Here is a 24,818-nt window from a genome sequence, read left to right as displayed (position 1 = left end):
CCCCAGTGACCAGGCTTCCAAGGCTGTCTTGGGAAAACTCTTCTACCCCCTAACAGCTTGCCCTGATGGGATGCAAGTGTTGAATGTTTAATGCAACGTTTCGATCCCATGCACCGACTGGAGCGCCTACAGAGATGTATCTTGATTTTCAGAGGTGATTAGCACTGCAGCACCAAGGGGCTTGTCCTATAGGCCTGGGACTTAATTCACCCCTGTACTAAACTAGCCTTGACTAAGCTGGGGTGAAACCCAGGGATTTCACAGCTGAAATGCAGAAAAATGCTCCGCTGCTGCTAAGGCACCCCCGCCTCTGGTATGCCCCTAACAAGAGTTATAACACCAAGGGTTGTAAGGTAGTGACACTCAGGCACTGGGAAGTTTAGTGAGGAAACAGAAAGACCCCAACAAATGGTAAAATAGGTGAGATACGCTCTGACCCGTGAATGTGTGCTGACCGTCCGCACTAACAAAGAAGGTCATAAATAAGTTACAATTTGGGCATGAAAGATAAAATGTGAAAAAGATTTGAGCAGGGAGGAGGAAACATGGTGCCAGTGTGTGATTGGTTAAATTTTGCTACCTAAGGGTATAGAATGATGTGATCGGTTTAGTAAAGTTAAAGGAGGTAGCTAGTTTTACCTATATAATGTAACTAAAAACCAGTTCTCTTTGGGGGAACCATCTCCAGACTGCAGCTCAACACCAAGCTGCTAAAACTCTGACTCCTCTGCACACCCGTGATGTGCAAGAGGCATCGCCAGCACCCCCAGATGAGTGGATCCTGACTGCCCATCGGGTGCAGTTTGCCTGTATATTGGGAGTGGTGAGTGTAATAGATTTGCTTGGCATATGTAATCTGTGTTGTGTTGCTAATAAATAGACGTTTAGAGAACAGCTGTGGAAGGCTCTTTCACTGGGAAAAGATCACAGAGAGCCCTGTGGGAAAGGACAGGTACTCACATTGACCAGGATTTTCCCTGAGGGTAGGGCTCGATGCTTTACACCCTGAGCCCTCGGTAAGGAAAGGATGGGATACCTAAATTAAGCAGGTCACGCCTTGAGCCCTAGGTAGGTTATAGGCAGGGTGCCTTAGATTTTAGCGGGTAACAGTCCTCACTGGTGAAATGCTTCTAACTAGTTCTCAAACCAATCCAGCGAATAGTCCTTTCCCAGCCAGGGGGATCTGACTCGTTTTTAATGAACTAGTTTCAAGATTGGACAGGTCCGAACTGAAGTCAATCAGAGCTGCAGGTAGTCAGCACCATTTGAAAATCAGGCCACCCTCGTCTAACCTGGCCCTTGACAATTCTCCACCCCGATTTAATGTGAATCAGTTAATAGCTAACAGTCGGCGTTTTTCTGTCCAAGGTTGTGTCCTTGTTATGGGTAATTACATAGTGGCTTTGGACACTGATCTTGTTTGGTAGTCAAGGCCGGTCATCATCCCCGTTACTTTTTATCTCGTAAAGACCTGCCTCTGTTTCCACGAATACCTAGGGACACATTTTATTTAGAGGCAATTCTGGTGAGATCACGTTTTCTGTTCCTTTCTCTGGCTTTAGTAACAGGACTGACCCTGATCCTTTTTTGCGAGATGAGACCTTCAGGCGAGGCTATTTGCTTCTCAGGAGGTCTCTGTTCCCCTGGAAAATGGAGGGCTTGGTTTGTGATGACAGAATTGAGCTCTCAGCATCTAGGTGCTCATTTTTTGAACTTCGCCCCTTCTCCATTGGTTACAAAGGGACATTTCCATATTAAGGCAGAGGGTCTCACGCTTCACTGCCTCTGTCAACAGAGTTCATTGAACACACCTGGATGCCTTCTGTTCCTCTGTCCCCACCACTAGCTCCCTGTGTGCCAGACTCCCATCCACATCTACTGCAGGGACACCCTGCCACTCCCTCACCCCCTTCCTCTGTGTCCTCCCCATTCTGTTCTCCCCTTGTGCCAAGGGCTCTGTGGGACCCCCCATTATCCCAAACTGGGGACCCATATTCTTCTCCCATACCAGGGGCTCTGTGTGCTCCCATTCCCCCCCACTCCAGAGATTGAGTCCCTGATCACCCCCAAACCAGGGGCTCTGTCTGCCCATTCCCCTCTCACCCCCTTGCTAGGGACTCTGTGTGCCCCCCATAGCCCCCAACACCTATGACAGGAATTCTGTGTGCCCCTCTGCCCAATCCAGGGGCTCTGTGTGACCCCATTATCCCAGACCAGGGACCCCTATTCTTCTCCCATGCCAGGGGCTCTGAGTCCCCCATCACTCCCCCCAAACCAGGGGCTCTGTCTGCCCCCCATCCCCCTCTTGCCCCCATGCCAGGGGCACTGTGTGTTCCCATTTCCCACCCCCACTCCAGAGATTGAGTCCCCCATTCCCCCCATCACCTCCCCAAACCAGGGGCTCTGTCTGCCCATTCCCCTCTCACCCCCATGCCAGGGGCTCTGTGTGCCCCCATTTCCTTTTCACCCCCATATCAGGTATTCTGGGTACCCCACATTTCCCTCTCACAATATGTCAGGGTCTTTTTGTGACTCCCTCCCAGCCAACCCTCACCCCCATGCCAGGGATTCTGTGCCCCCCATTCCCTCCTAACCAGATGCCTGGGGCTTTGTGTGCCCCCAGTCCTTCCTCACCTTCATTCCAGAGGCTCTGTGTGCCCCCCCCCACCATTCTCCACCATGCCAGAGACTGTGTGTCCTCCATTTATTCCCTCCCCATATGCCAGGGGCTCTGTGTGTCCCCTAGTCCCCCTTCACCCACTGCCAGGGGCTCTTTTTATCCCTCATTCATCCCTTCTCCACCATGTCAGGGATTCTGTGTACCCCCATGCCCATCTTCCCCTCAGACCCCACCCTTTCTTTCTTTCTTTCTTTCAATCTGGGACAGTGCTGAAGGAAGAAGTGCTGGAACTCATGAAGAGGTCCACTTCTGGCCCTGCTCCAGAAGGAGAGATGGTGGCTCGCTAATGAGTCTGGGGTTCGGGGTGTGGGGGGACCCCTTCATTGCACTGCTGCAGCAAGGTAACACTTGTCAGAAGTACCAGAACACCGTTCCTGCTCCCAGAAAAGGAGGAGGAACACCGTTCCGGCATGACTCCAGCACTGGTCTGGGCGCGAACTCATTCAGGGCTTCAACATGCTAAACTCTCGTGGTCCATCCAGCCCAGTATCTGGCTACCGACAGTGGCCAATGCCAGGTGCCCCAGAGGGAGTGAACCTAACAGGTAATAATCAAGTGATCTCTCTCCTGCCATCCATCTCCATCCTCTGACAAACAGAGGCTAAGGACATCATTCCTTACCCATCCTGGCTACTAGCCATTAATGGACTTAACCTCCCTGAATTTATCTAGTTCTCTTTTAAACCCTATTATAGTCCTAGCCTTCACAACCTCCTCAGGCAAGGAGTTCCACAAGTTGACTGTGCATTGTGTGAAGAAGAACTTCCTTTTATTCGTTTTAAACCTGCTGCCCATTACTTTCATTTGGTAGCCCCTAGTTCTTATATTATGGGAACACTGCAACTGATATTTCTCTGGCCATTGTTTCAAGTAGCCACATAATAGAATGTGATGCATTTGGAGAAACAGAAATCCTAGTGATCAGCAGCGCTGGTGCCTGTTAGACCAGGTGTCACGGGGTTCACTCACTGCTAGTGGCGCCCCCTGCTGGCTGTCCTGGGAATTAGCTCTGCCAGGCATCGTGCTTCCCCTCTGGCAAGGTCTTCTCCCGTACTGTCTCGCCCTGCGGCCCCTCTGTTATACAGATAAAACTACACAGGATCATTTCAGGGGATAAGGCAAGATGCCACATTTATTATGATAACACAATCTGATCTATAACCAATAGCTAATAACTAATACCTATATATACACACACACACACACACACCAAATGTTCTGCAGCTGCTGAACAGTTACCAGTCCTGAACGTAGCTTGAGTCCATGGCTTGATTTCGCAGCTTGGGTTCGTAGCTCGTGGCGGCTAACTGGCCAGGAAAGCCGGGCACGAGGAAGGGCTGAGTCTCTGTCGGGCACGCACCAATGCCCCTCGATGTTGGCAGCAGAATGTTACCCAAAGTCTTCCATCTCACTCATCTTTTTTATAGGCTTTTAGTTTGAATCAAGAGTTGATGGTCTTGCTGTGTCACGCTGCCTCTGGGTTTGGTGTGATTGATCACCCGACAGTTGCAGACATGACTTTCAGCCTGTGGCCTGGCTTTGATCTTGTCTCAATTGCACCTTTGTTCTTTTCTTTTGGAGTGGACTCTTTTCACTTTGTCAGGGCTGTTTGCGTCTCCAGCTGCTGGTGTTTGCACTTAACTTTATCAGGACAGTCTGGGGCTGGAGGTTGATTCCATTATCCATGCATACCTCATTCACACATCTGAACTAAGTTAATAAGGTTACAGCAGGGTTTTGCAAAATGGAGTAAGCATTTCAAAATGGGGTTTTAGTTACAATATGGAGTCTTATTAAAACAAGTGTAATGAACAGTTTACAATGTTGGGAGGCAAACAGGAGTTACAATGTGAAAACAGTGAAGTTCCGTTTGTTCACAAAATAAAGTCATATTAATAATAGTAATTAAAGAAAAGAAACAATTTCATTCTTCAGCTCTACACCTCGCACTCCAGGGACTGCAGTCTCCTCTTTGTGGCTTTGCCTTCCGACAGGGTCACTAAGATCCTCCCCTTCCAGGGAATTCAAAGCCCTTCCAGACCCACTGGCTGGCTGGCGTCTCCAATGCCCTTTCCATTTCCCCGGGGCTGCTAGGGGAACCCAGGTCCACCCTCTACACTGGGTTCCAGCCCAGGGACTCTACAACAAGCAACCACTGTCCCTTATAGTTCTACCTCTTTCTGCTGTTTCCCTGGGCTTCTTCCTACTTATCTGGCTTCCCCCCTCTCTGGGTTTGCCAGCCTCCCCACTCCCTCCACTCACGGAATGACTGCAGCCTTCATCCCAGCAGCCTTTCCCAGAAACCACCACCCATCTGTAGCCAGCAACCTGGCTTTATACAGGCCCTGCCTGTTCCCTCACAGATAAGCCTGTTCCTCTAATCTGGGCTTTCCTTTCGGCATTCAATCTACTAGGTTAATTGGCCCATCTGGCCTCCATTAACCACTTCCACGCTTGTGGGGTGGACAGCCCATTACACCGGGTTTCACTATATTTGACAGCTAATTTGTATGTAATCCAGATCTCTCCATGTGCATGTGTTTGTGTACGCCATCACTGATAATACTTAGAACCCAGTTTGCTCAGTGCGGTGGTTCTGTGGTCGTCCCTCCCCATCAGGCTTGGAGGGAGGCCACACTGCCTCACTCTGTCACACAGTAAGCAGTCATTCAGACGGCTCAGGCTCTGACCCTCTGATCAGGACAGAACAGCACACAGCCTATTGCCCAACCTCCTGGCTGCGGCAGGCAGCGATCTACAATCTATTGCCTTGCCCCTCTGGGCGGGGAGAGCAAGGAGCAGTCTTTAGCTACATCCTTCGAGCTGGAGCAGACAGCAAATGTAGTCTGGGGCTCTAGTCCTCTGAGCAGAGCAGAGCAACAGGCCACAGGCAAGGCACAGGCCTTCTGGCCTGGGGTGAGTAGGCCCCCACCTCAGGGGTGGGGTAGGCAGCAGTGGGTAGGAGGACCTGAGCCCCCCTACTCCACCAGGTCCCAGCCCAGGGCCCTAACAATGATGGGCGGTCCCACCACTGGGTCAGCAGGGAAGTCACCAAAACATGGTGACTCGTTTACTGGTCACCCAGCCAAACTAATGTCTGGTTCCCCTTGGCTACTTCCAACCACTCTTCCTTGGTGTGGCTCCATCATCCATAGGTCTTCAGTCTCCTCAGGGTAAATGCACGGGACCACTGTCCACCAGCTCGTCGCCCCAGCTGGTCTCTTCCTGGGTACTGCACAGCTTGGTATCTGGTCCAGAGTCCCACCGCAAGGTAGAGACGTCTGGCTCCAGCCCAACTAAGCTGGAAGGCCTTCCTCTTACACTTCCTGTCCTGCCCTCCAATTCCAGCACAGGGCGGGGCTGGCTTGGTTCTGCCCGGTCAGGAGGTGTGGAGCGTTTCCTGTCAGGCTCAGAGGGAGGCCACTCTGCCTCACACACTCAGTTCATGCCACAGTCCAGGTTCTCTGAGGTATTTAGGTGATTTTGATTTCAATGGGAGTTAGGAGCCCAAATACTCTGGCAGTCCGGATCTGGGCCCACATGCTTTACAAACAACAGGCAAATTTTAGCTGCCAGTTACACCAATATTAATCCAGAGTAATCCCTTTGTAACTCTAGTTGCAGGAAGGGGCTGCCCCAAGCACGGCAGTCAGGAGGCCTTTAGCGGCGTGCCTGCAGGCGGTCCACTGGTCACACGGATTCGGCAGCGTTTCTGCGGGGGATCTGCTGGTCCCGCGCCTTCGGCGTACCCACTGCCAAATTGCTGCCGAAGCCGCGGGACTGGCGGACCTCCCACAGGCATGCTGCCGAAGCCTGCATGACTGCCACCCTCACGGTGACTGACATGCCCCCCCCCCCACGGCTTGCCACCCCAGGCATGCACTTGCTGTGCTGGTGCTTGGAGCCACCCCTGGTTGCAGGGCCAAATTCCACTCTGTTGGAGTAACCTCATTGTGACCAATGACAGGGACAGATTCTGCTCTCAGATACACCAGTGTAAATGCAAAATGACTCTCAATTTTAGTGGGATTACTCCATATTTAAACCATTCTAGAAAAATCCTCCCAACAAATTATTACCATCCCCATGAGTTTGCAAATAGAGAAACTCAGTCAGAGGCAGGTTGTGATTTGCCCAAAACAACTGAGGGAGTCAGTGCTAGAGCTGGGATTAATTCTTGGCCTTTTGTGATTCCCAGGGCTATGCTCCAACTACTTATCCATACATCACTTCATCGCCGGAAACAGTACAATATGTGATAATAAAACATGTACAGCAACGAAATTCTCTAAATATTCATTACACATTCGTGATGCTTTTCATTTCTACTTGGTCAGTGCACCTACTAGTAGATTGACTTGTGTCAGACCGCTGGAGAACAAAGAAATCCTGCCTCCTGAAGATGGCCCCCAAAATCTTCTTTAAGTGTAACCTGAATCGTTTGTTCACAAAAGCATACAGCACGGGGTTGAGGCAACAATGAATAAAGGCAAGGCTCTCAGTCACTTGCATAGCATAGTCCAAGTGCTTGCTAGCTTCACAACCCTTAATCACATGGAGCTTTTGCAACAAATGCAGAAAGAGGGTAATGTTGTATGGGAACCACAGCACAAAGAAAACCACCACCAAAATAACGACCAGGCGGAGAGCCCTCTTCTTGCCAGGAGACATTAATGCAGTGAGGACACAAGCTACGCGGGAGTAGAAGAACACCATACAAAGGAATGGAAGGAAGAAGCCTAGCAAGATCTGCTGGAATTGAAAGAGAAGCTGCCAGATGGAGTTGTGCAGGCCATAGTCGAGGTGGCAAACTCGTCTCCCGTTGTGGAGATCCTGCACCTGCATGAAGATAAAGTCAGGAATAGACAGCACTATGGAAATAACCCACACCACTGAAGAGATAAGGAAGCTCTTTCTTGGGGCCCTTAAGTTTTTATTGGACCAAGCATGAACAATCTCCAGGTATTTGTCCAGACTCATGCAGCTGACGAAGAAGATGCCACTGTAGAAGTTGGTGGTGTAGATGACACTTATGATCTTGCAGAAGGCATTCCCAAACACCCACTGAGACGCTGCATATGTGGCCCAGAAGGGAAGGGTTACCACGAAAAGAAGATCTGAAACTGTCAGATTCAGCAGATACACCTCGGTCATCTTCTTGTTCTTGGTATATTTGATCAAGATGGCAAAGAGTAGACAGTTCCCAGCCAATCCAAGCAGAAACACTATTGTATAGAGCACTGGCAGGAACACCTTGCCAAACGCCTTGACATTTTCCTTTGTGCAAAGCAAAAACTGGATGTAATCCTCCTCCTCTAAGTATTGGTACTCGTAGTCAGTCAGGTTGATTGGGTAATCTGTGGTATGCGGCATGGCAGACACTGGTACTGTTGCCACCCTTAGTGGTAAACTTTTCAAGAGACCCCTCTGTAACATTCTGCAATACAAAAGTAAAAGGACCAATAGTGCATTTCAAAAGATATTTTGATCTACATACGAAAAGTGAGGTTTGCATGTGTTAGCCAAAAGGGCTCGTTTCCCCCTGGAGCTTACCTAATTACACCAAGGAGGCACGGAAGACAGGAAGACGGGTACCACTCCCTTTATTGATCGGTCAGCTGAGCGGGTGCTCTCATCGGCTAGTGCCAGAAGAGAGACACACCTTACACGGCCAAACAGGCCCATTTTTATAACCAGTAACAAACAACTTCGCCTACGTCCTTTTACGACATTTGGCTGACCTATAGAACCTGTAAAGGTATCTATAGGGAATAATGGAGTACACAGGATACATATATCACTTTGAGGGGAAACAAGATACATACAGCTGTTGGGGATACATTTGTCATCCTGAAGGGTACAGCTGCTGAGGATACATTTGTTATCTTAAAGAAGAAACAAGATACATCTATTGACCTTTTGTACTACATACTTTGGAAACAAATATGGGAAAGCAACTACATCCATTTAGGAAGCCAAGCGAACTGATAAGCGAAGAGCTGACATAGGCCTTTGTTCTATTTAGTTCTTTAAGCTTTCCAACACATGCTAAGTAATTTAATATGGAGATTTCTACCTCCACTTGATAGGTTTGAATCTGGCCCAGATTGACAGTGCCTGACCCTCTGCCAGCTGTTTAGTGTCTTATGTTTGGTGGCCCCAGCCCAGTTCCTGGTGGAGATGGCTACATCACCGGTCTCTGCACAGCGTATCAAAAATTCAACAGCCCTGGAGACAAAACTATACTCTTGCCTCTTTGGAGTGGAGCCCTCAGGTCAGGTCTGAGGAACACTGAGGCAGTGTGGGATGCCTGCTGCTCTCCATGCTGTACCTGAGAAGTACATGAGGCCTTATAAAAAGAGAGACAGATGACAGGAACACTATGGCTTCACTGCAAAAAGAGCTGTGCTTTTACGTCAAGATAGCTTCTTGATGTAAAATCCTCATGCAGACAAGGCACAGGTAGTTTTTAGTCCTTGATGTAGCTAGTCAAGATCAACCCTGTTGTTATGATTTGGGGGATCTGTCTGTACAGTGTATGAATTTGTTTGAGATGATGAACTCTGTATATATGACCACATGAAACTGCAAACTCCATTTTGATTGTAAAGCTGGTCTTTACTTTTCTACTGTCTTTTAACTCCATCTAGAACTAGAATTCCAGTGGGGTGTTGGCACATGGATAACAAAAGTGGGTTGTTGACTTAAAGGGCTCTCCCATTGAAATGGAATAGCTCTGAACAACAGACTGGCTCCCAACCAGGAGAAATGGTTTATCAAGGGAGAGGTTGCCTTGGCAACTAAGTCACCTGACAGGGGTCTGTGGTCACCTGTTGAGGCTAATGAGGGAGTCACATGATACAGAGACTAGACGGTTATAAAAAGGGAGGTGCTGATCTATTTGGGGCCAGCTCAGGATGAGGGAGAAGCAACCCACCATGGAGGCGCCTATGAAGCAGGGGACTGTGCCTGTACACAGATGGTCCTCCAAGGACTCCCAAGAGAAGGGTGAGCTAATGAGGGGCATTGTGTTGGGATGTTTATGATCTAAATGATCTGTATTCTCTTGTGCTTTATCTGTTATGTGAAAGGGTGAAGGTGTTAGAATCTAGGCAAAGTGTCTGTGTGTGTTCTGTGCTCTGTGGTACTATGTGCGCCCTTGAAGAGGTAAACCAGATGGCTTATAACGTCTGGTGGGAGTCTGGGAGAGGGTGTGTTTAAGCTACGGGTCAGTCTGGAGGAGTCAGCACTGAGCCCAGGAGCTAGGCAACTGGACAATGGGGTGCAGTTCTCAGGAGGGTTGCCAGACAAAGGGTCTGCACCTGGATATAATACCTGGGGACACCCCAAAATGGGGCAGTAGGTGGTCTCTGTTCAGGCTCCAGAAGCTTAAAACACAAGTGGACACAACAGCTGGCTTACCTCACAACAGTCTGGTGAGTGGCCATGGGATGGTGCTGAACTGGGACCTGTGAGACCTCCACCTCCACTTGGGGTAGACCTCAACTAGCTACGATGAGGTAAAAATGATAGTGCCCTGGCTCCTCTAGGATCTTACATTGAGATAACTACCTCTTTTGGGGAATGAAGACTAAGGCCATGTCTACACTTGTAGAGTTTTTGCGCTGTCAGTTTCAACGGGTGATAGTGAACCGATGAAAGAAAAGTGCTGGTTTGTGTACTCACTTCCACAGGCCTCAGAGAGTGTTTACATTTGCAGCACTTCCATCACCGATGAGAGCAGCGCCCTGAGGGCAGCTATCCCACAGTGCAGCTCTCTCCATTTTGACAATGGGCCTTGTGGGAAGGGGTGGAGGTGATCACGGAGCATCCTGGTTCCCTGCACAGCCTCCTCTGCCCAAACACTGATTAGCTCCAGTAGCTCAGCATTGCTCCAAGCAGGGGATCATCTGCTTAGAATCATAGAATCTCAGGGTTGGAAGGGACCTCAGGAGGTTATCTAGTCCAACCCCCTGCTCAAAGCAGGACCAAACCCAACTAAATCATCCCAGCCAGGGCTTTGTCAAGCCTGACCTTAAAAACCTCTAAGGAAGGAGATTCCACTACCTCCCTAGGTAACCCATTCCAGTTCTTCACCACCCTACTAGTGAAAAAGTTTTTCCTAATATCCAGCCTAAACCTCCCCCTCTGCAACTTGAGACCATTACTCCTTGTTTTGTCATCTTCTACCACTGAGAACAGTCTAGATCCATCCTCTTTGGAACCCCCTTTCAGGTAGCTGAAAGCAGCTATCAAATCCCCCCTCATTCTTCTCTTCTGCAGACTAAACAATCCCAGTTCCCTCAGCCTCTCCTCATAAGTCATGTGCTCCAGCCCCCTAATCATTTTTGTTGCCCTCCGCTGGACTCTCTCCAATTTATCCACATCCTTCTTGTAGTGTGGGGCCCAAAACTGGACACAGTACTCCAAATGAGGCCTCACCAGTGCTGAGTAGAGGGGAATGATCACATCCCTTGACCTGCTGGAAATGCCCCTACTTATACAACCCAAAATGCCATTAGCCTTCTTGGCAACAAGGGCACACTGTTGACTCATATTCAGCTTTTTGTCCACTGTAACCCCTAGGTCCTTTTCTGCAGAACTGCTGCCCAGCCATTCGGTCCCTAGTCTGTAGCAGTGCATGGGATTCTTCCGTCCTAAGTGCAGGACTCTGCACTTGTCCTTGTTGAACCTCATCATATTTCTTTTGGCCCAATCCTCTAATTTGTCTAGGTCCCTCTGTATCCTAGCCCTACCCTCCAGCGTATCAACCACTCCTCCCAGTTTAGTGTCATCTGCAAACTTGCTAAGGGTGCAGTCCACACCATCCTCCAGATCGTTAATGAAGATATTGAAGCAGGCATTGTCACCTGGCCAGATAAGTGAGCACTTGCTAAGAAAACAGGAAGGGAAGTTTCCAAGTTCCCCAGGACTTTACATGGGGAGGGGTGGATGTCTGTTTACCTGGCTTCACAGCAGCTGAGCTGCTGGCCAGAGTGGTTGCCTAGGCACTGTCAGTGCTGGGTTTACACTGGCGCCATGGAGCCAGGCCCACACTCAGAAGGGGCCCCGTCCTGCTCTGCTTGCACTGCACCCCGAGAGCCTGCTGGCTTCCCCCCGCCCGCCACCCACCACATACTCCTTTCAGCCTGTCTGCTGGTCGGCCAAGGGCTCCTCTCCACCTCCAGGCCTCACCCTCCAGCTTCTCTCTGCCTTCTGGCCGGACCCCAGTGCACCTCTGGCTTCAGGCAGTCTCTGCTTCCCACCGCCTGTGGGGACCCACCTGTCTCCCTGGAGCTGAGCCACCTGGGACCAGTGCAGAAGCCTGGCCAGGCTCGGTCAGTTTGGGGTAGGGGCGCAGTGTGGGGGGCTTGGCTGGACCCCTCCAGGCAAGTGGTTCCTGAGGGAGCCCGGCCGGGGCAGGCGCTGGCCTGGCTGATCGCACCACTCCTGAGGGGGCTGGGACAATTCCCCGCCTTGGGATCAGCCCTGGCTGCACTGCTGGCTCAGCCCGGCAGACACAGTCGCCTCCCCGCAGGGCCGCTGAGTGCGGCCTGGAGGCAGACCTTAGGGGAGTGGGTCTCTGGAGGGCATGGGGGGGAGGGTGCTGGGCTGTGAGGGGGCAGGGAAGATCTCTGTGTGTTGGGGCACTAGGGAGTGAGGGTTCTGTGTGGGGTGCTGGACAGTTGCTGGGGGGCACTGGGAAGGGGGAATGTGCATTTGTGGCAAGGTCTGGTGGGGGTGCTGGGCACAGTAGGTCCGGGCGGGGGGGTCCGGCCATAGGGAATTGTGGGGGTTCGGTGTTGGGGGATGTGTGGTGCGACATGGGACATGCTGGCAGAACAGGGCCGGGTGGACCATTGTGCGTCTGGCAACTTCCAGTTTGCAAATAGTGCCCTCACACTGGGCTGGGCAGAATGGGGCCACCCCTGCCATGCCATTGCCCCTGGCTAGCCCCAGGCTCCAGGGACTGACCCCCCCGCACCATGCTCCATTGCCCCTGTAGGGGCCCAAAAATATGTTTGGCACTGGGCCCACAAAAGATTAATCCGGCCCTGGCGCACTGTGGGATATCCTGCGGAGGCTAGAAGCTCTGTAAACAGGAAGAACGCATCTGCACATCACTGCAAAAGCATCACTGGTAAGAGCTTTACACCTCTCATGGAGGTGGGGGGGGGTTTGCTGTGAAACTTCTGAATTTCACCGTAAAAAGTCATTGGCAAGTGTAGATGCTCCCACCATAGGCGCCGACTTATATGGGCTCCCTGGGGCTTTAGCCCCAGGAATATTCCCAAGCAGGGGCTCTGCTCCACCAATGTTTTCTCCCCTGCTTGGAGCGCCCCCCCCCCCCGCCGCCGCCAGGGCTGGAGCTTCCCCCCTCCCCTCCCCGCCCGGCCCCAGAGCTTCCCTGCCTGAACGCAGGCAGCGTGTCTCTCTTCCTTGCCGGCACCGCTGCTGCCGCTGCCTAGCATAACAGCAGTGAGTGCAAGCTGCTGTTGCTGACTGTAGCATCTCGGAGAGGAGGGGAGGGGGGGCCCTGCTCGGCAGCCCTCTCCTCCTCCCCTCCCCGTCCCGGAGGCTGGAGCTTCCCTGCCTGAACGCAGACAGCGTGTCTCTCTCCCTTGCCTCTGCTGCTGCCGGCTGCTGCCTAAGGGCTAATATAACAGCAATGCAAGCTGCTGTTGCTTGCTGGAGCACCGGCCGGGGGAGGGGAGCGGAGTGGAGGGGGGTGTGCCATGCTTGGCAGCCCTCCCCTCCCCCTACCTGGAGGAGACGCAAAGGGGACTTCCGGCCAGGACTCGGAGACTGACCTCACTCACCTGAGCAGCTGCTGGGGCTTCCGTGAGTGTTTGACCCTATGATTCCACCCCCCTAGCCCCAGCCCCCACTCCTGCCCAACGCTGGGGAAGGGGCAGCCCCATGCCATCCCCTCCCACCGTCCCCCAGTGAAGCTACGGTGAGGGGCAGCAGGCTGCAGCCTGCAGCAGGGGTCAGGGAGGCAGGAAGCCATATGAAGGCAGTGCCCCCCCCTCCAGCACCCACCCACCACAGGGCAGATGGGGGAGGGGATTCATAGACCTACCTGAGCAGCTGGGGCTTGGGTGAATTTTATGACACCCTGCTCCCCTGCCCCAGAGCCATCACCGTGCAGACCCCACTTCTGCCCCATGTTGGGCAAGGGGCAGCCCCATCCACAGTGAAGTTATGGTGAGGGGCAGCAACATTGAAGGCCACCTGTGATGGCAAACCCCCCCCCACACTAGTACCCATCATAGGGGAGGTGAGTGGGCTTTCTGGACCTGAGAGGGGGCCTAGGAACATGTGCAGTGACTGTGGTGCAGAGTGAGTGTGCTCTGGGGGGCAGGGGGGGGAGAGGAGGGGTCCCTCCCCTGGAGCTTGCTGCTGCCAGTGGTGGTGATGGGGAGTCCTCTCTGGCCCTAGCCCTGGGGCAGCCTGGCTGCACCCCAAGTTCCTCATCCTCAGCCCTGCCCCACCCCAAAGCCTGCACCCCCAGCACCGAGCACGCTCCTGCACTGTGAACCCCTCATCCCCAGCCCCACCCCAGAACCCTCACCTGAGGGGAAAAACATGCAACTTAAATTTGGTGGTCAGTTTGGAGTATCATTGTATTTAGCACAATATTTGATTATTTTACACCCTTCAAAGTATGTAACTGGTCGTATACAGGTGTTTTCTCTGAATACTGTCTGTGTGCCTCAGTTTCCCCAATGCATTTCTTAAGGCTCTAGATGGTGGAAAAAGGGGGTGTGATTGTTGTAAAGCCCTAGAGGGTCAGTGTGATGCTGTCTGCACAGAGAATGGCTGCAACCCTGCCTCCAGGCAACTGATGGCCTGGGCCACCCCCCTGCAAGGTGCCAACTGAAGGTGTTGGAGAACAAAGAGATCAGGTGGCCTCCTAATGCCTGGAAAAGAGACAAAGGCAGAGGAGGGAGTGTCAGTGCCTGTGCAGACTTCCGGGAAGCGCACGGTGTGGAAGGGGATGCTGGGATGCTTTGGAACAACTCCATACAAAGCCAGTCAGGACTCTGGGGGAGCCTCCTCTCTGAGCATACTGTCTCCAGAGCAAGAAGCTTACACCTTCCTGGGTCTGACCTCGGAGCATTCAGCATGCCCTTCCACACCATGCACTTTCCGCAGCGAGTGTGCCCAGGCAGGTCCTGGGGCAACCAGAGGTCCCTGCACCCCAACTCCGCAGTCAGATGTGACTCTCAGCCAGACAGTAAAACAGAAGGTTTATTAGATGACAGGGATACAGTCTAAAACAGAGCTTGTAGGTACAGAAAACAGGACCCCTCAGTCAGGTCCATCTTGTGGGGTAGGGAGCCCAGACCCAAGTTCTGGACCTCTCCCGATTTCCCCAGCCAGCTCCAAACTGACACTCCCTCATCTGGCCTTTGTGTCTCTTCCGGACAAGGAGGCCACCTGATCTCTTTGTCCCCAACACCGTCAGTTGGCACTTTGCAGGGGAAACTGAGGCACCCACACAGTATTCAGAGAAAACATTAAGAACATTCCCACTTTGTCACAACAGGTGCAACAAAATTTAATACCGTATATTGAAGCAGGCAAGTGCTGCTTCTGACTTTCCACTTTTAATTGACCCTTGTAATCTTGTGGTGCTGACGCATTGTAGCTTCATTTTATATCAGCTTACAGGGTGAGAGTGGGGGGGGGCACCATTTTGGGCCCCACCAAAAATTATACGAACCTGCCGCCTATGGCTCCCACGGTTTTTGTGCAAAAAAGGGACTTTTTCTGATTTAAACCATAGAGATCTCTTTTTTGCTGCTACTTTGTGGGGGTCCATAGTGAGTCCTGTCAGGGAAATGACATTACCCAGGAACATAAGAACATAAGAATGGCCATACTGGGTCAGACCAATGATCCATCTAGCCCAGTAACCTATCTTCCAACAGTGGCCAATGCCAGATGTTTCAGAGGGAATGAACAGAACAGGCAATTATTGACTGATTCATCCTCTGTCATCCACTCCTGGCTTCTGGCAGTCAGAGGCTAGGGAATCCCAGAACATCGGGTTGCATCCCTAACGATCTTGGCTGGTAACCATTGATGGACCTATCCTCCATGAACTTATTTCTTTCTTTTTTAAACTGTTATACTTTTGGCCTTTACACCATCCCCTGGCAAAGAGTTCCACAGGTTGACTGTGCGTTGTGTGAAGAAATACTTCCTTTTGTTTGTTTTAAACTTGCTGCCTATTAATTTAATTGGGTGACTCTGATTTTTCTGTTATGTGAAAAGTAAATAAGATTTCCCTATTCACTTTCTCCACACCATTCATGATTGTATAGACCTCTGTCATATTCCTCAATCAGATGTCTCTTTTCCAAGCTGAAATGGCCCAGTATTTTTAATCTCTCCTCATATGGAAGCTGTTCCATACCCTTAATCATTTTTGTTGCCCTTCTCTGTACCTTCTCCAATTCTAATATATCTTTCTTGAGTTGGAACAACCAGAACTGCATTCAGTATTCAAGATGTGGGCGTACCGTGGATTTATATAGTGTCCTTGTGATATTTTCTGTCTTATTATCTATCCCTTTCCTAATGGTTCCTAACATTCTGTTAGCTTTTCTATTTTCAGAAAACTATCCATGATGACTCCAAGATCTTTCATAAGGAGTAACAGCTAATTTAAAACCCATTGTTTTGTATGTATAGTGGGATTACGTTTTCCATTACTTTGCATTTATCAACACTGAATTTCATCTGCCATTTTGTTGTCCAGTCACCCAATTTTGTGAGATCCCTTTGTAAGTCTTCACAGTCTGCTTTGGACTTAACTACCTTGAGTAATTTAGTATCATCTGCAAATTTTGCCACCTCACTGTTTACCCCTTTTTCTAGATCATTTATGAATATTTTGTACAGCACTGGTCCCAGTAGACATCTCTGCAGGGTCGCCACTATTTATCTCTTTCCATTCTGAAAACTGATCATTTATTCCTAACCTTTATTCCCTATCTTTTAACCAGTTACTGATCCATGAGAGGACCTTCCCTCTTATCCCATGTCTTATGCAGCTTACTTTGCATAAGAGCCTTTATGCAGCTTTACTTTGCATAAGAGGGACCTTGTCAAAGGCTTTCTGAAAGTCCAAGTATACTATATCTACTGGATCACCATTGTCCATGTTTGTCGACCCCCTCAAAGAGTTCTAATAGATTGGTGGGGCATGATTTCCTTTTACAAAAGCCATGTTGACTCTTCCCCAACAAATTGTGCTCATCTATGTGTCTGATAATTCTGTTCTTTACTATAGTTTCAACCAATTTGCCTTGTACTTAAATCAGTCTTACCAGCCTGTAATTGCCAGGAGCTTTGTTTAAAAATTGGTGACACATTAACTATCCTCCAGTCGTCTGGCACAGAAGCAGATTTACCTGATCGGTTACGTGCCACAATTGAGTCCCACCAAAGCAGTGCTGTTTGTTATGGGACCAATTGTGCATGCTGCTTCCCAGAGTAGGTTTTGATCCTTCCAGGAGACTGTCATACCCTCATCCACAGACACAGTAAAGAATGGCAGTGTCTAGCTAAGATGACAAGATTAAGGGAGAGAAGAGGCTGTAATTATCCCAGGACCTGCTCCAAAGCACCTACAAATCAGTGGAGAGACCCCCATTGACATCTGAGCTTTGGTTCAGGCCCTGTGTGAAATGGGCCAGGAGGCCTCATGTGCCCACTGCTACATGCTTTGGGGTAGGTCTACATTGCATTCAGGAGGGGTGACTGCAGGATGTGTAGGCAGACGTGGGCAAGCTTTGATCAAGTAGCTTGCCAAAAACAGCAGTGTAACCCACAGTGGCATAAGCTAGCTGCCCAAGCAGATACCCTCCACCCCCACAGGGTCCCAGAGCTCCGGCTCCAGCCCAAGCCCAAACATTACACAGCAGTTTTTCAGCACTAGAGCCCAAGTCAGCTGTGGGTTTTTTTATCCCCGTGTCGATGTACAATAAGAATCTAGGATCTGGTGCAAAGCCCACTGAAGTCAGTGGAAAGATTCCCATTAACTTAAGTGAGCTTTGGATCAGGCTCCAGTATAGCTAATGAACCATCTGGTACAAAAGAAGAAAAGGAAACACCTCAAATCCCTTGTGGAAATTTTTTTCAGAGGTTCAAATTTAAAATAAAATTAACTTACAAATGCTTTCTCCTGATCATCTCCTGTTACCGTCCAGCCAGCTGACTCTGCTGTAGCAGCTTCTCTGCTGATCGCTTTGGCAGCTAACAGATAAGGGAAGGAAACGGGACAGGAACCGGACAGGGCTTTTTTCTTATTTGCACAGAGCACAGTGACCTAAACATAATTCATAGAATTTAAGGCCAGTAGGAACCATGAGGCTCATCTAGTCCCATGTCATGCATAACACAGTCCACAGACAATAACATCAAGCCCATAACTTCTGGTTGAGCTATTGCAGCTTTTCGAAAGCCATCCAGTCTTGATTTAAAGAGTACAAGTGATGAAGAATCCACTACATCCCACATTTCACTAGTTCAGGGGTCGGCAACCTTTCAGATGTGGTGTGCCGAGTCTTCATTTATTCATTCATTTATTCACTCTAATTTAAGGTCTTGCGTGCCGGTAATACATTTTAACGTTTTTAGAAGGTCTCTCTCTATAAGTCTATAATATATAACTAAACTATGGTTGTATGTAAAGTAAACAAGTTTTTTTAAAATGTTTAAGAAGCTTCATTTAAAATTAAATTAAAATGAAGAACTTACCAGTTTAGTGCAGTGGTTCTTAACCAGGGCCGGCTCCAGAGCCCAGCGGGGCAAGCACCCGCCTGGGGCGGCCCTTTCCCAGGGGGGCGGCAGGCTGGGCCGGCGGACCTGCCGCAGTCATGCCTGCGGGAGGTCCACCGGAGCCCTGGGAGCAGCGGACCTGCCGCAGACATGACTGCGGAGGGGACGCTCGGCCGGCGGCTCCAGTGGACCTCCCGCAGGCATGACTGCAGACGGTTCGCTGGTCCCGCGGCTCGGCTGGACCTCCCGCAGGCATGCCTGCGGCAGCTCAACCGGAGCCGCCGGACCAGCGAACCGCCCGCAGCTGCGGGAGGTCCAGCCGAGCCGCGCAACCAGTGGACCCTCCGCAGTCATGCCCGCGGCAGGTCCGCTACTCCCGGGGCTCGGGGGCGCCTCCCGGGCATGACTGCTTGGGGCAGCCAAATTTGTAGAGCCGCCCCTGTTCTTAACCCTGGGGCAGGGCCGATGCAAGGATATTTTGCGCCCTAGGCAAAACTCCCACCTTGTGCCGCCCCCCCCCCGCGCACATCGGTTCACCCTCCCCACCCCCTGAACTCCCCTGGAGGGTGCACAGCCCCCCTCACATGCCCCGAGAGCCCTCCCCACCCCGGTGGCTCCCGCCCTGAATCCACTCACTGGCTTTGCCGGGCTTGGGCCACTGCAGCAGCTTGGCAGGGAGGAGCCGCCTTCCGGAGGCACCGGAGAACCAGAGCGTCCTGCTTGCAGCAGCCGCAAGCCCCAGCCATGGAGGAGCCGGCGCGGTGCAGGGGGGCAGCAGCCCTGCAAAGGCGGCGGCGCTGCTAGCAGGGAGTTGCTGTGCCCCTCCCGCCCCTCCTGCCCAGGCTGAGACCCGGCGGCCCCCCAGGGGCTCTTGCAGGCTGCAGTGGATGTATGCGGGCGCCAGCCCTCGTGCACCCCTCGGCTCCTCCCTTGCCTAGGGTTACTATATTTCAACAATCAAAATAGAGGGGAGAGCCCTGTCCTAGTCCCGCCCCCATCCACTCCTTCCTACTTCCCACCCCGACTGCCCCCGTCAGAACCCCCAACCCACCCCTCTCCTTGACCCCTGACTGTCCCCTTAGGATCCTACCCTCTACCTGTCCCCTGGCTGCCCCAACCCTTATCCACACCCCCACCCCCAGCATACCTCCGGGACTCCCACGCCCCATCCAACCACTCCCTGCCCCCTGATAGGACCCCCAGAACTCCCAACCCATCCAATCTTCCCCCTGCTCCCTGACTACCCCCCCCCCGACTCCCCTTACTATATAGAGTTGAGTCTGACCTCTGCCACTGGCTTCCTATCTGACCTTGGGCAACTCATTTAATCTCTCTGTGCCTCAGTGCCTATCTGTAAAGTGGGGACAGTAATATTTCCTTTTCTCTACTTTTTGTCTGTCTGGTCTCTTTAGACTGTAAGCTCTTCATAGTGGGGATTGTCTCTTACTATGCATATGTAAAGCAGATGCGAGTTCTGGATGCTTCTCTAATGCTGCTGCTAATACTAAGAGACTTCCCTTCTAAATCTGCCTGCTTCTGCATCCAGAAAATTGGAGCACTTTTATGCCATTTCTCAATATTTTGAGGAAATTCCACCGCCCCAGAGTCAATGATTCATTTAATCTCCAAAGTTCACATGTGCTGAATTGTGTAAAAGCCACCGGAAGAAGTGCCCCATAGCCCAGCCCAGCCCTCAGTGAGTGGAGGAAGCCTGGCTGTGGAACAGCAGCACCACAAGTCACTGGGCCTGGTTCTCTCTTATGCCAAGCCTCTTTTACACCACTTTGAGCCTTAAAGTGGGTGGAAACAGCTACCTAAAAATAGCTGGGGAGGGATAGCTCAGTGGTTTGCGTGTTGGTCTGCTAAACCCAGGGTTATAAGCTCCGTTCTTGAGGGGGCCATTTAGGGATCTGGGGCAAAAGCAGTAGCTGGTCTTGCAGGCAGGGGGCTGGACTTGATGACCTTTTGGGGTCCCTTACACTTCTATGAGATAGGTATATCTCCATAAAAACAACTAACCCCAGCACGGAGGGCCTTCCAAGCCAGGTCAGAGCTCATGTAAGGCATTTACACTGGTCTGGCTCCCAGCCCACAGCATCAGAGGCATGCTGGGAGCATGTTGTGACATTGCACTCCATGTAATTTTATGAAAATATGCTAAAGAGTTTGAAGATAATGTAAGTGGAATATGCTTCATGCAAAACGTCTCTTGTAAGGTATCATTACAAAGCTTATAATCCACTGAGTGGGTCATCCTGTTTGTATAAAGGTATCATTCTTGTATCTAAAACTAGAAATATGAAATATAACTCTGAGGGCCTCTTGTAATTATGCAAAGCGTGGGCCATTAATGGTGGTTTGGAATCTTGATGGCTCCCATCAACTAGGACAACTGGTTGTAAATGGCTCTGTTTACTTGCAAGCCTTCCTGTGAGTCAGGCCAGGAAGAATGAAGGCTTGGGGGGTCTCACAGGGCTTGTGACCATGTCACCTGGTACTGGAATCCATCTTAAACCTGGGGCTTTTCCATTTAGAAGGAGGGGTGGGGACCCAGAGTGACAAAAGATTCACGCCTTGTGCCAAAGCTGTATAAGGGGGTAGAACAGAACAAAGGGGGCTGCAGTCATGAGAAATCCCCTAGCTACCACCTGAGCTGGAACAAGGACTGTACCGGGGGAAAGGATCGGGCCCAGACTAGAAAGGAGTCTAGTGTGTCAAAGAAGCTTATTGGAACATCTCTGAAGGTGAGATTTATCTGTAATCAGTTTCTTAATGTATTAGGCTTAGACTTGTGTGGTTTAGTTTTATTTTGCTTGGTAACTTACTTTCTTCTGTCTGTTATTACTTGGAACCACTTAAATCCTACTTGTTATACTTAAACAAAAGTGATCTATTATTAATTAACCCAGAGTAAGTAATTAATATCTGGGGGAGCAAACAGCTGTGCATATCTGTCTATCAGTGTTATAGAGGGCGGACAATTTTGAGTTTGCTCTGTATAAGCTTTATATAGAGTAAAACGGATTTATTTGGGGTTTGGATCCCATTGGGAGCTGGGAGCTAGAGACAGAAGCACTTAAGCTGTTTTCAGTTAAGTCTGCGGCTTTGGGGCACGTGGTTCAGACCCTAGGTCTGTGTTGGAACAGACTGGCAGGTCTGGTTCAACAAGACAGGGTTCTGGAGGCCCGAACTGGCAGAGAAAACAGGCTCAGAGGTAGTCTCAGCACACCAGGTGACAGTCCCAAAGGGGTTTCTGTAATCTGTGCTGTGTAATTAAGTGCTGTGTAAAGTTGTTGCTGATGCTGCAGTGTTGCATTGCTGTTCTTTGAGCTTTGATGTCACCTGCACGGGCAGACGGTGCAGCATGTTAATTTGCAGTCCTCAATGTTATTCGTAAGACAGACCACAGGCTGGGTTCAGTGGTGAAGGTGCTCGGTCAGGTTTATTGTAGATAAAGCACGGTACTAGTGTCCCATAAGAGCTACAGGTTCACTCCCATATGCACACCCATGGCAATGATACCTGCTCAGTCAGTGCACCAGGTTGCTGCTGCCCCCTCGGTTGGACAAAGATGCCCCTCCAATGACTTCTGCATTTATACATTGAGCCAAACAAATACGAATCATACTCCAGACATTGCTATTTACCACCCTTCTCCTTGCACCTGCTAGTTCCAACAAAACATCCTTATCCATTATCTTGTCATCCCAGCCTGATCTTATGAGAGGTCGGTGTGTTCTTGTACCATCTCCTAAGAATTTGTTTACGTAGTTACTTGAGAACTCTGGGTGTTCTTGTACGATCCCCTCAGGTCAGGCATGTGCTTACTTGGTTAGCCAATACCTAGTGTGTTGTTATTTTGCCAAGGCCAGGCCTACTCTGGTTCACAGCCTTCGGTTCACACTGTTAGTTATGCCTAGGGCTCCAGCAAGGCCTACAAGAGGGAGTGCAAAGGTGGTTTTCTCTCTCCTTCCATCATGTCTGCCCAAAGCCATGGGATAGAGTAACTGAGAATCCGGCCCGTTGCTGAAAACATCACAGTGCAAAAATGTTAAATGCACTTAACAGTACACACACACACACCCATCAAATACATGCACACACAACTACATCCACACACACCCCAAAGGGGAATGTTCTGTAGTGGGAGACGATACTACAGAAAGTAATTCCATTGTGCAGTGTTGCCAATCCATTTGTGAACAGATGTGGACTCCTGGCTATAAAATGCCCCAAGTGCTGCTGGGAAACTTCTGAAGTGGGTTTAGGATGGGTATAATAAAGAGTCGGGTGGGAACACTAGAGGAGGAAGGGAAATCTCAGGAGAGCAGAAGAGTATGTTAATGTTGTCTTTATGATCAGCAGTTTGGTCTGGTGGTTAGAGTAAAACTATGGCCCAGCTCAGACTGGGACTCACTGTAAGGCCTTGAGCAAGTCATTTAACCTTTCTGCCTCAGTTTCCCCACTTGTGAAATGCGGGGAAATGCTAGTTCGCTTCCTCCCTCCTATGGGGTGCTTTGAGGGCTACCGAATGTTTGGATAAAGTGCATTGAAGGTTTTAAGGTGCCATGTAAGTGCTAAGTATAATGCCAGCTCAAGCAGTTTTCGCTGAGCCCAAATTCACTGGAAATGTAATTTCCCTTTTCCAGAAGGAATGCAACATTTGAAACGTCTGGGTTAGAGCTCAGAGGACAGAACAGCCTTGGTGGAGTGTATTTTACCATGCTGGCCTCTCAGCTATCCAAAATGATCATCTGGGGAGGAGTGTCCATAGCTTCTTTACCAGAGCAAAGAGCTGAGCATCCTTGAACCGTAATGATGTCAGTGAAAATTGAGGTGCTCAGCGCCCCCAGGATGGGGCCCTAAGCACCTTCTCCATTGATTTCGGAAGAAGAGCATCTTACTGCTGGCACATATTACTGTGACTCACGCTATTTATAGGAAGTCAGGGAAGGTGATGACTCACTTTCCGTTTAGCATGTGCACTCCCGCGCCAAGGGAACTGAAATTACTGATGGCAGACCACTGCACGACCTGCTCGTGTCACAGTCAATCCTATGTGCAAACATCCGCTTCCATCAGGGCCCAGGGTGTTTACAGACCATTGCAACCCCTCGATGTACATCCCAGGAGGCCAAATCATACAGGGAAGTCCTTGCAGTACAGAAGAACGTCTTCTGCACACTGTACTAGGCTGTATCACATTCAGACTCCTTATCTTCACAGCTCTGCCCCTGCCTGCACCTCAGACCGCTGCCCTGTCCCTGGCCTGCTTTCTGCTCATCTGCAGTACCCATTGCCGTTCCCTATGCCTGGGAAATCCTCCCCGATCGGATGCACCATCCCTTTCCACTTGTCCAGATCCTTCCCAACAGGATTTCCAGCAGGCTTCCCACGTAGACTGCCACCCCAGGCACAGCCCACAGACCCCACTGTCTTACAGTACAGAGCCTCAAAATCCCAAAGAACTGAAGGCCTGATCCATGGAAGTCAATCAGAAGACTTCCATCGACTTCAATGGGCTTTGGGTCAGAACTCAAGGCCCAGAGCCTCAAAGGTATTTAGGCACCTAAGTCCTATTGGAATCAGTGGGAGCTAGGTGCCTAAAACCGTTAAGGAACTGGGCCGAAGTGCATATGTAAAGCCTGGTCTACACTTAAAAGTTCGGTTGATCTAACCTCCAGTGTATACGCGGCTAGGGAAATGGAAGAATTCTCCAGTCAGACCAGCTACCGCTGCTCAGAGAGGTGGATTACCTACAGCAATGGAAAATAAAAACAACTTCAGTTGCTGTAGGAATTGCCTGCGCTACAGGCCATAACTGTGCAGCTGTAGAGCCCGTAGACGTGGCTTAACATGAAGCTTATCTCACAATCCTTATTTACAGTGGATTGGGCGTATCCCCACAAGCAGATGAATTGGGTTAAAATGCTGGAGCTCTTCAAGAGGCTGTAGTAGAAGAGAACCCTGAAATGATTAATTTGCCTTCCACTGGTGCTATAGCAAAAGTGAGGAGCAGCTGGCAGGCTGAGCTACTTCATGGTTCTGGGTGACCAGATGCCGCGATATTATTGGGACCGTCCGGATATTAGAGGCTTTGTCCTATATAGGACCCTATTAGCCCCCACCCTGGTCCCAATTTTTCACACTTGCTATCTGGTGACCCTATTCATGAGTCCGACTTGCATGCTGTAGTTATAAATTCTGCAATTGCTAGATATTATGATTTTATGTCAAAATACCCAGTGTGTGACAGTTTCAGAAGGGCACGCTCCCTTCCTGGTTCCTGCTTCCAAGAGAGATTTGTTTTTTACGTTGTGGGAAGGCAGCAGTCTGGTTTGGT

The 24,818-nt window shown here is 50.4% G+C and overlaps 1 protein-coding gene across 2 annotated transcripts; it reads right to left on the bottom strand.

Moving 5' to 3' along the window:
* Positions 1–3,794: 3,794 nt before the first annotated feature.
* Positions 3,795–18,042, bottom strand: ACKR2 (atypical chemokine receptor 2). 2 transcript variants are annotated; one of them, XM_045008154.1, is made up of 2 exons: positions 17,868–18,042; positions 3,795–8,117 (listed from the first exon to the last, which is right to left on the bottom strand). In XM_045008154.1, the coding sequence occupies exons 1-2, from the start codon at positions 17,885–17,887 to the stop codon at positions 6,980–6,982; spliced, it is 1,158 nt and encodes a 385-aa protein (XP_044864089.1). In that variant the 5' UTR covers positions 17,888–18,042; the 3' UTR covers positions 3,795–6,979. The 2 variants fall into 2 exon arrangements, with proteins under 2 accessions (XP_044864089.1, XP_044864090.1); XM_045008155.1 differs by lacking the exon at positions 17,868–18,042 and adding an exon at positions 8,234–9,260.
* Positions 18,043–24,818: the final 6,776 nt, after the last annotated feature.

This window comes from Mauremys mutica, chromosome 2, assembly GCF_020497125.1.
Source record: "Mauremys mutica isolate MM-2020 ecotype Southern chromosome 2, ASM2049712v1, whole genome shotgun sequence".
Classification (NCBI taxonomy): domain Eukaryota; kingdom Metazoa; phylum Chordata; order Testudines; family Geoemydidae; genus Mauremys; species Mauremys mutica.
Note: the sequence above shows the minus strand (reverse complement) of the source record. Positions and strands in the feature narration are given on the sequence as shown.

Bases quoted from the DNA above. Each gene is read 5' to 3' on its own strand.
- ACKR2 (XM_045008154.1), bottom strand. From the start codon at position 17,887: ATGATCAGGAGAAAGCATTT. The intron at 8,118-17,867 runs GTAAGTTAATTT...TTTGTATTGCAG, and splicing joins ATGATCAGGAGAAAGCATTT to AATGTTACAGAGGGGTCTCT.